The sequence below is a fragment of the Anabas testudineus genome, chromosome 10, assembly GCF_900324465.2.
Source record: "Anabas testudineus chromosome 10, fAnaTes1.2, whole genome shotgun sequence".
NCBI classification, from domain to species: domain Eukaryota; kingdom Metazoa; phylum Chordata; class Actinopteri; order Anabantiformes; family Anabantidae; genus Anabas; species Anabas testudineus.
This window is the reverse complement of record NC_046619.1, coordinates 7,869,250-7,880,326: the sequence shown is the minus strand read 5'-3', so window position 1 is coordinate 7,880,326 and position 11,077 is coordinate 7,869,250. Positions and strand designations below refer to the sequence as shown.

General features: G+C 41.9%; 1 protein-coding gene across 2 annotated transcripts; it reads left to right on the top strand.

Annotated features, from left to right (window-relative positions):
• Positions 1 to 2,316: 2,316 nt before the first annotated feature.
• On the top strand, positions 2,317 to 10,901 carry sncb (synuclein, beta). 2 transcript variants are annotated; one of them, XM_026358085.1, is made up of 6 exons: positions 2,317 to 2,465; positions 3,511 to 3,641; positions 5,884 to 5,913; positions 6,152 to 6,237; positions 9,215 to 9,298; positions 10,783 to 10,901. In XM_026358085.1, the coding sequence occupies exons 2-6, from the start codon at positions 3,521 to 3,523 to the stop codon at positions 10,810 to 10,812; spliced, it is 351 nt and encodes a 116-aa protein (XP_026213870.1). In that variant the 5' UTR covers positions 2,317 to 2,465; positions 3,511 to 3,520; the 3' UTR covers positions 10,813 to 10,901. The 2 variants fall into 2 exon arrangements, with proteins under 2 accessions (XP_026213870.1, XP_026213869.1); XM_026358084.1 differs by having other exon boundaries at positions 3,508 to 3,641.
• The last annotated feature ends 176 nt before the right edge of the window (positions 10,902 to 11,077 follow it).

Here is an 11,077-nt window from a genome sequence, read left to right as displayed (position 1 = left end):
ACAGGACCACATGAACGCAGCAAAATATGAGAAAATCCTGGAGGAAAACCAGATTCGGTCTGCAAGCAAACTGCAACTGGTTGGGCGATATGTTTTCCAGCAAGACAATGACCTCAAGCTCAAGCATACATCTGAAGCCACGCAAATAACAAGTTGAATGTTCTGCAGTGGCCGCACCAGATCCCAAACTGTACACAATACTAAACTAAACTGACCATGATTCAGTGTGTTAAACTGTAAATACTTTGTATATGCACTGTAACTTACAGTTTATATGAAGTCATATGATGGGCATGCGATGTATGTCTTTTAATGTGTAGCTCAATCACAGCTCTTACATGTCGGCTTCATTTCAGCACCTACTAACACAGTCACTGATTTATCTCATTGTGAAATATATGTTACTAATGCTAGTCTGAATGTGGCTGCACTGATTATTACATATAATCAACTGAACCTGGCACCCGCTCCTGAGAGAATTATTGTAAGAGGAAACTAAACGTAGCAACACAGTATGACAGAACAGCTGCTGGCTGAAGCTAATACCTTTTAAGTGTATGTAGCTTGTTGAATTGGCTCGGTGAGTCATTTTTCAAGTGTAGGAGAGTGAATACTTTTTACTAAGTGACTGACGTGTATTATTAATATGCACATGTGTGGCTCAGTGGAAGCTCAACAGACTCCTGAGCTCACTATTTTTACCACTTTGTTAAAACAAGTGCATGAGAGACTAAGTGTGGCTGATCCCAAGGATCAATGATGTCCTACATTTAAAGTTCGCATACAATCACAGTAACGTGTGTGATCTGATCTCTAGGTTGTGTGCTACTGCTTTGAAAATTCCTTTTATATTTAATTACTATACATACTAAATGATTACTGTGCGGTTATCACACAAGACCACTAGAGGGCAGACGTGTCTTACGAATGCAAGCGGTGCGTGAGTGACCCGAGGTGCTGGATTCATCTTCTGTTTTAAAAAGACAGCTGGATTAACAGAATAACAAGTTGTCTCAGCAGTGTGTTGGTGGAAGACGCTGCTACCGCTCCTGTCCTGCTCTCAAACCTGTCTGACGCTCGCTGAAGCAGATCAGCACCACGGACAGAGCCCCCCCCCCCCTTCAGTTCAGCACCCTGGACAGCGCCGGGTCCCGGGCTCCCAGGACCACTAGTCCCCGCTCGGTGCTGTCATGTGTGCAAAATGACGCTCAGTAGTTTGGGACTGATGGATGGTGTCTGGTCTGTAAACAGACTAAGAAAACATTTGAGTACAGACGGAACCAGTGCACAGAGAAGCTGCAGTCCTCGTGATTTACCTCGTCACAGGACATGTCACGTGAAGGCCACAGCCCCAGCCTGCCCACTCCCCCTCACTGACATGATGAGACAGGACAGGACAAGTCAAGGAGATGTAGCTATCTGGGATTTCCTCACACTGGAGGAGGGGGGGGGGGGGGGACAAGGACGATTACTCAATCATTCTCGCCACTACATCTAGGCTGGCGTCACCGCGCATACGTCAGATGGGGGGAGAAAAGAAGGAGGGTGGTACTTAACCATGCGTCTTGGGTGTAAATCGGCTCAGTGAAACGTGGGAAAACGTGTAATATCCAGCGACAGCAGCATTAATGCGATTTAGTGGAGGGAGGCTGTGCTGGAGGGAAATCGATCCGAGGTCATCCTCTGCTCTGATTGGTTGAGGCGCTTTGCTGCAGCCGAGCTCGTTAGATGAGAAATCATTTTTATACATATTTAGTGTGTAAAATAAAGAGACTAGTCAATTTAAGGTTGTTTATAATAATAATTATTATTTCACAGCACAGCCCGGTGGCTTCATGCTACCTCAGCCCACCCCCGTCACTTCCACAAAATGGTACCAGCCTCAGATCACACTCCTGTTTGGTGTGATGCTGGGGTTTGGTCCATACGGTGTGCAAGTTCACAAACGGAGGGGGGGGGTTAATGATTGTATCCCACTCGCAAGTCGCTTTGGATGCAAGCGTCTGTCAAACAGCTAAATGTAAAAGTAAGGATGCAGCGCTCATGGTGGCAGCATCCAGGAACATGATGGTATTCAACTGGGTTTCTGAGTCCAGCTGCAGCCACATTGCATGATCTTTCATAAAGCATGGAAAGAAAAAAATGGGGACAAGATGACGTGGAGTAAGATCATTTCCTTTGCTTCACCGGTTGACGTCTGGGGGTGATCAATAGTAGAGGAAGCCAGTGATAGTGGAGAGAGAGAGAGAGAGAGAGAGAGGAGGGGTGGGGGGAGGAGAGAGGAGGGGAGGGGGGAGGGGGGACGTGATAGTCTCAGCCGCACTGTGAAGGGGGCCGTCCCTGTTGGTGGAGATCAGCCCGAGGAAGGCCCACCTAGTGATCATTTGAAGATATCACCCATTTAGACGATAGTTTGACTCGACTGTGTGACGGAATCATAAGGACAAGTCGAAGGCTGTTTCTAGGTAAGCTTTCTGTTTCTTCTTTCTTCATTCTTCTTGCACAGCTCTACTGGTGTTCATTTTAAGCATATAGAGGTCACCACCATTTGAGGAGCCGTGCATGAGCGTCGTCATTGGAAGGCACTGGTGTGCACCGTGCGTAAAATAACTCGAAACACCTCAAGCCACGTTTGAAATACAGAGATGTTCCTGTGTCTGCGTCCACTTGGCTAATAGATTTGGGGAGATCGTGCAAAGGGGGACGATATTCAGGCAGACACGGATACAAACGTGGGAAATGGTCGACATCGTAAAATGATGCGTGTAGTGAGGAAAGACTTGACCTGCAGCACCCGGGATGGGACTTTTAAATTTAATGCAAGAGCGACTGCATCCTTCTCAGTTATTAAACAAATAAAATCAATAATATAAAGTCTCCCTGCGTGTGAGCGTACGAGCTCGTCCACGTTAAAACGGTGCTGCCTGCAGATTTTACAGAGCACATCGTGCTTTTCCCCACCCCAACACCTCCACCCACCCCCCAACGCCGTGTAGCTCTTACCATAAATGACACCTTCTAATATAATATGCTGTACTGTCCCTTAACAAAAAAAAAGGCCTGCGCTTTCCCCCAGGCGCAGTCCTGTCACCTCTCTGCCACTGAGAGCAGCATTACAGCTGAGCAATAATTAATGAGCGTCTCCACAATTAACCATTTCATTGAAATCTTTTTTTTTTTTTTTCGCCTTTAAATATTTCATGCATTGTCGAGGATGTGAAAATTGAGGTTGAACGCATGAGTGAACAGTTGGCTGCTACTACAGCCTGATGGCTGAACTGCATCTGTCAGGATGTACCACAGGAGGCGGTGCTGCCTTCTTTACCATAACGTGTGTTCTCATGTTAGACTGAAATCCAGAGAGCTTTGGAGAAATATCTATAATTAATAGACTGAACATTGCTTATTAACATTATGAGCCATTAAACATATAAATAAGTTAAAGCGCACATGTGGACACAGTGACAGTGATGGTGACTGACAGGACCATGGTCCATCTCTCCACAGTAGCTCGGCCAAGATGGACGTGTTTATGAAGGGTTTGTCTAAAGCAAAAGAGGGGATGGCTGTGGCTGCAGAGAAGACCAAGGAAGGAGTTGCAGTTGCAGCTGAAAAGACTAAAGAAGGAGTGATGTTTGTAGGTAAGACAATCACAAATCCCTGTTTATATGGAAATCACAAACAGGCCCATTTACATTGATATTGTATTCAAGAGCAGCACAGAGCATACAATATTTTATGATTTAGTTCATGCAGTATGTCCATATGTCCTTTCATCTGGGATCTATTTCCTGTTCACAGTTATACAATTGATATTTGCTGCTCTTAATACAAGTGGCTCAGAAATGAATGCACTGTGTTAAGGAGTTCTTTTGGTATATATAATATTATAAGAGACTCCGTATGTACTTATGGGGCCTCGTGCCTGACTTGACTGGGCTACAGGCAGTAGATGAGAGCAGGGGTGGGGGTGGGGGAGCAGGATGGTGGAAGCAGTTCTTGCCACATGTCCATGCATTTGATGGCAGCTGACTTTAAAACAGTATCAAGCTGTGGTCACCTCCTGGAGACAAACAGGCTTAAGGGCTGTGCTTTTGTCTTTTTCACTCCATCCTAATTTATAATGGACACCAGTGTGGAAATCTGCACGGATTACTGCCTCATCCCAGGATGAAAGTTTATTGGTACCTTAGATTTACTGGCACAAACTATTAAGCCAGCAGTTGGGCAAAGATAAACTTAAAAACAACTATTGTGCCATGTCTTTGAGTCCGCAACATCATATTCCACTTCAGTTAATGGTATGCTTTATTTAATTATCTGTGTTTCTGGGCAATAATTCATAATTATTTTTAAGGGGGTCAAATCATTATCAAAACATTCAATTTTAATATCATGATAGCAATGACTAACTACTGCTAACAAATAATAAATATTTATGATAGAATAGGCTAGTAACAGCAAGTATTTGTCTAACATTTGTCTTGATTACCAATCAACCATCTGTCAATAAATAAGTGGCAGTTAATTTTATGTTAGTCAAGTCAAATTTATCCTTCCAGCTCTAAATATGTCACATATCTCACCAGTTATTACTTAACTATGTAATAATATTGTATTAATAAGGACAAATGTCCCCATGTTAATTACATCCATATGTTGTCGCTCTGTTTCTTAACCTCCGGTTGGCTGTTCGCGGTGGGTGGGGAGAGGGCCCAGAGCTGGACAGCGGCCCTGGAACATTCAATACACTTATTTATATTGTCAGCTGTTGAGATGTTGTGAGATTGGCCAAATGTCCGGTGGCACCACTGCTGGTAGTTCTACAGCTCTGCCACTGATTCACTGACTGCATTCCTTGGGTATATTTAATACTACTACATTTAGAACTGTTGGATTTGTCTGCAGTGAAATGCAGTCACAACACATTTAGCATCCCGCCATACGAGAGCATGTCAGGATGCAGCCACAACTGATGCAGGCTCATTTTATTCCTTTACACCTCCGTTTGGCTTTTAACTCTTGTACTCAGGAAGGCAAAGGAGCCTTTACATGTGTTTCTGTATCTGCTGCTTGTTGAGCATGGTGATACCCTAAAAAGCTGCGCGTGATTTGCCTGGCTCCTGTTGGAGGAGGGGTAAGAGTGCTCTGATAGGTCTGTCTTTTGACAGTTGCTGCAGCTGCAGACCGCCTACCCAGCTGAGCTGAGCAGTCAGCCTGAGTAAGGCACGAAGGAAAGGCAGAAATAAGGAAACCCTGTACTAGATGCTGTTTAATGACACAATGATCTCATTCACAGAGCATCTCTGTACCCTACTATTACACAGCAAACTATTTACTGCTAGTTTAGAAGAAGTGTAATTCAGTTTGTGAAACGTAAGCACAACATGTCAGAGTCAGTATATGGCAGCTCATTTCTATACAGTTTTATAGTGAACGATAGGAAAAGCATGAGCTTTCATAACAGTAACGTTCAGCTATAAATCCTTCTAATGTTTTTATCTATCTCAGCCACAGCTATAGTGTTGTGTTACTGTATGATGTGCGGTAGCTGCACTTCACCAAAGCAGATGCTTAAATGAAAGCACCTCTTAGATTTATGTTTTGCTTTGAGGCTTTCCTTTTGTGAACACAGATCTGTACTTCTTCAACATTTCGTTGCTCCTCTGTTGGCTTTTAAAGGCCCTCAGGGGCAAATAAGGCATGTGACTGCTACACAGTAGAGAGGATGACAAGGCTTGAGTAATCAGGACCAATGGGCACACGGTACATTGCCCAGATAGCTCGATGGAGTACAGTGTAGATGAATGAGGTATGAATAAAAGGTCAAATGGTACTTGATTTGTAAAGGAAATAATACATTTTATTTTTTTGTCTACCCAGGTAACAAGGCCAAAGACAGTGTGGGCACAGGTGAGTTTAAGTCAAACCTCAACATTATTACTGTTGAAGTAAAAAGCTTAGATTCATTACAGTGGCAAGACTTTTACTGCTTACTGAGAAAATTCATGGTGGTAATGGGGGATGGTCAATAATCAACTGGGAAACAAAAGAGGGCTAAGATCAGGTTCAGGCTTTTAATCATTCTGCTAATGTGTTGGGATAATGTTACATGGGTGTGTGTGTCCATGATGTTTGTGTGACTCTGCAGTGGCTGAGAAGACCACTGGGGCTATGGGGAACATCGTTGCGGCCACTGGCCTGGTGAAGAAGGACGAGTTCCCTACTGACATGAATGTATGTACACTATTACAATCCTCATTGGTTCCCTGCTTGCATATTTGATAACCTCTGTGTGTTACTGTGGTTAAATGATGTCATCAAACACATACAGTAAATCAGTTGGCTCTTAATTGTGAAATAATAACTTAACTTTTAAATTCTTTATAAGACACATCCTATGGTCAGTAATTGTAAAGTGTAAGTAGGAAAATGCTGATTAGGTCCAGTATAATCACATTTTGGATCAAGATGTTGAGAGGAAAAGGTGTAAGTTGGAGCACGGATGGCAGGAGCTTCAGACTCAAAGACTGCTCCTCTGTCTAGTCTTTCAGAAGGAACAGTGACTATAGTGACGTGCATTTAAATGTATTGGAAAGACAGGATCAGACATTGAGGCCGACAGTCACATTTGATGACTGTGATGTCTGTTCATTAGCGCAGTATTTTGAAAAAAAACTGAAGAGCAGCTACCTGAGGAAGTCAGTGCAGGACATGATCAGACTGTATCAGCAAGAGCAGTCTGAGATATTACAGTAGGGGTACAGTGCATAAACCCGTCATTAAAAAGGTGAATGCCTATTTGAGAGTTCAATGGTGCAATAACTAAGGTACTAGTCTGCAGAGGTACAAGTGAGAAGAGACAAGTGGGTGAGTGCATGAGTGGCAAACACCAAGAGAGGTCTGAATGCTTGACTCCTACACTGAGGGGAATTTGGTGCTGTGGGAGCATTATGCTGGTGGGATCTGAATAACAATACAAAGCTGTTTTAAGTAATGATTTTTTTATGCAATGGCCTTCACAGTCACTGTTAACAGTGTCACTGATTAAGATTTTAGATTGAACAATGCACAATGAAATATTAGTTTTTCATTTTTACCACACCCTGGCTCCTTTTTATACAATGCACATACTAGATAAAATACTTAAAACTGAAAAACAAAGTTCTTTTAATCCCTTCAGCAATCTTATGTTTTTAAAAACTATTTTAGAAAGAATTGGGACTGTCCCTTTAATTACACACGTATAACAAAATGGCTACAAAACTGAACCTTTTCCATACATGGCAACAATGCAGCAGCTCACTGGTATGTTTGCACATGTGCCTGAGAGCGTATGAAAGAGAAATTAGAAACTTCTGTTCCAGATCCAAGGCTTATTTACAGTTGGCAACTTCTTTGAAGTTGTGTTCATTAAAGCCTGGACGGGATCATGGATGTAGCAGAGCCAGATTTAGATGGCAGGGAAAAACACAGGCTGACGAATCCATATCAGAGTTGCTAGTCTGCATTTCATCTGTTTTATTCTGCTGCTGTCAGCAATGACATTTACTGTACAGTACGAGTAAAAAGGAACTAAACTTAGTTTTACACTTGTTTTATTTAGGTAAGCTAATGGTTCTTCAAGATGAATGGCTGCCCCCTTGATGGACTTCTTTTAATGTCATGCTGTCAGTCCACACTCACACCACTGTGGTCTTGGAGGTGGAACAGAGTTGCCTATGCACAAACATAAAACATGGAAAAATCAATGCAATTAGCAGCCATGCTTGGACATTTGAATGATACACTGATTCCTTAATTTGCACTTTGTCAGCATGTTGACATTTCATCTATCTCTGTCAGACTGTCAGTGAAACGAGGAGGTCCTCACTCTGTCCTAAGCCTTCATTCCTCAGAGTTGGACCCTTTCCACTCTCTGAGCTAATCTAGTAAATCTGACAGCCCGCTCTTAATACACTTCTCAAAGGCACTACCTGTGATAAAATTACTGATTTCAACACCCTGACAACAGACGGTTAAGCTGTTGACATTGTTATCACATGTGCAGAACTACCTTTGGTCGAGTTTTACCTTGTGCTTGAGTTGTACGTCCACCTTGTTGAGCTCCTGCAGATGTCTGAGTGAACAAAATACAGTAAAAATGCAATTACGCTGTTGCTACTAAATAGTATACTGTAAGCTTACTGCTTCAAAAAATTACTCTTTATGTTAAATATTGTTTTGTCCAGATAAATGTGCTTCACTACAGCGCTCATCTACAGTATGTACAAATGTGTCACTGATCACACGCACAACTCAAAGTATAGTTTCCATATATATATTCAAACAAACAGCATTTTTCATATTCATTTTTTTCTCTGGCAATGAGCTACTGTATCTGATTAGGTGTGTCTTTGAGTTGGTTTCCCATTGTGTGGCATTTAAGGCCATGCTAATCGTGTCAGTGGGCTTACAGCAATAACAGCAGCTTGATACAGCACACAGGATTACGGTCTGTTCTTTTCTGACCTAATTGACTTGATTAGTGCCGGGTTTAAAAATAAATGTGTGGTGACCCACTAGCTTTGTTTTCAGGGCTTGGACATAGTAGCAGGTGCAGCAATGATGGAGCGCTGCCTGTCTCATAAAGCTCTGAGATGGGTTTACACCTACTATGGTTAAGGATATAACAATGAATTTATCAAATTTGAACATTTTGTGCATATCTAAAACCTGATTTACCTTATATAAAGCTGATCGTTCTGTGTTACAGCCCCAGAAACTAGTACAAACTATTTACTTAGTTAAATGTTTCTTTATTACTATTACTATGGAGACATGGTAAATACTCATAGTACACCAAACAAAATTATAGTCAATGACTGAAAACAGTCCCTAGCAAATGTAATACATGTGTTTGTCTTTAAGTGGCCTGTTACAATTATGACTTGATGATGCTAAAAGTTATTATAGTTCATCCCAAGGATATAACAAGCTAGTTATTTCAAGTTATTATATTTTATAAGTTATTTACTATTTGCTGGCACACTAGTCTGTGAAGTGGTGAACAACCTGACCTCACTGTTGTGTTAAAACCCACAAGGCCAGAAAACGTCACTTACTGTTTAAATAGAGTTGAAATTTGAAGTTAATATAAATGTGTAAAGCTGCTTCAGATTGGGTGAGTTTTTTTTTTTCTTTTTTCATCCTGTCTCATTTCCTCTCTCTGCAGCCTGAGGAGTATGGGCAGGAGGCCATGGAGGGCCAGGGAGAGGCGATGCTGGAGCCAGAAGGGGAGACATATGATGAGTCCCAGGTAATCAGCCGCCACGGCACAAAACACATACATGTCTGAGCTCTATGTTATAGTGTCTCGAGAAATATTTACATGTATTTGGGTGACGTTTTAATTCAACTGCATTTTAAATTCAAATAAATGTTTATTTGCGTTTTCTGTAAAGTCTCTAAAAACTAGAAATCTGTCGATGGAGTCAGGGATGAGTCTGTTCACTTACAATATATGGGTGCTCATCAGCATTCACAAGCATCTGCATGGCTACACATTTCAGCTGTATTGCATTTCAATAGCTCTCAGCAGCACTGTCCCACACAAACACTCAAGCTCATGTTAAGCTAATACTTCTTTTCTCGGCACATGAAAACGGAGGGCTTAACAAGCCAACTGCCACATAGTGAGTGCAGTGAACATAGCACCACCTACCTACAGTGAGCATTGGGGGTGTGTTACTGTGTATGTATGTGTGTGTGAAGAAGAATGTGAGTCTGACACAGATGGTTATTTTTGGAATTTGGCAGTCGGGGGTGAGACAAACTGTGCAGAACCCATTGCAAATTTTAAATAGCTATAATAGTATATATATAGAATAGTATATAGTATAAATAAATATGACATAATGCACAGAATGCTGTAAGGACAGTTTTAATATCACGTATAATGATTTCAAACACTGCACAAGTCATGCATTCAGAAAGCCGTTCTATTCCTGGTGAACGTTAAAAGCCTCAGATTCAATATGAGATTTTATTTGATCTCCAATAATCAGTGCATTTGGTCGGATTTTCTTTTCATTCCCACTTACAGCCTCCATCAGTGGATTATTGCTTTAATCAGTCAAAGGAATCAAATGCAGATATTCGCTGAGATGCAAATTAAAAGTGAAATTTCTCAAATGCTGTAGCTTCTATTACCCATTTCCCTCTCCATCTCTCTGTCCTACTCCTCCGCATCTTTTTCCCCTCCCCCATCCTTTGCTACACAACCAACGTGCAAGCTCTCTCCGAATGGGTGTGGTGATGACGCTCTGTGCCTCAGTGCATTGTGGGTAATGTCAGGGTCTCCCTGCATTGCTGTAAATATGGAGTGTGGGTGCTAAAGGGTCAATTTGAAGATTAAAAATTCATCCCAGTTAGTATTGCACTTTGTTTTGTTCATATATCAGATGACCTAAGACTATTGCACAGACCGAGCACAGCCTCTGGGAAGGTTTACAGGCTTACGAGGATGCTGGGAATGAGCTCACGACACGTCCTTGACGCCGGCATAGACTTGTGCTGCCCTCTGCTGGCTTGAGAGAAACACAGAATAAGCAGAGAAGGAGCTCAGCTGTGATGGAATGACATCATTACCTTCAGCAAAAACCTACCCTGTGCAGAGCAAAATATGGATATATCAAGCAGATTTAGCTTGAATTCCATGCAATTAAGTTTCTCACATATGGAGCTTCTGTGTGCCACAAATGTGACCTTCCTTTCTTTTAAAATCTGTTCTTCTTTTCCCAGGAGAGCCAGGACTACGAGCCTGAAGCGTAAAAGCCTCGGCCCCAGCCACCATCCAACCAGCAGCACAATAATATTTCTAACAATAAAACGGACAAATGCTGAAACTATTACAATTATACCCCCGTTGCAAAAAAAATACAACAAAAAAGACAAGCATTCCCACTGAAAATGTTCTTCCTTCAAGACAAATCTTTTATTATATATTGTAAATGTCATGTTATTAATGTAATGTGTTGGGTGTAGGTATTTATTGAAATGTAGGATTTGTCCTCTCAGTCTCATTTCCTTGATTCCC

Excerpts from the sequence above, each read along its gene's own strand:
- sncb (XM_026358085.1), top strand. The coding sequence starts at position 3,521 with ATGGACGTGTTTATGAAGGGTTTGTCTAAAGCAAAAGAGGGGATGGCT. Across the intron at positions 3,642-5,883 it reads AGAAGGAGTGATGTTTGTAG|GTAACAAGGCCAAAGACAGT; the intron begins GTAAGACAATCA and ends TTGTCTACCCAG. Across the intron at positions 5,914-6,151 it reads CAAAGACAGTGTGGGCACAG|TGGCTGAGAAGACCACTGGG; the intron begins GTGAGTTTAAGT and ends GTGACTCTGCAG.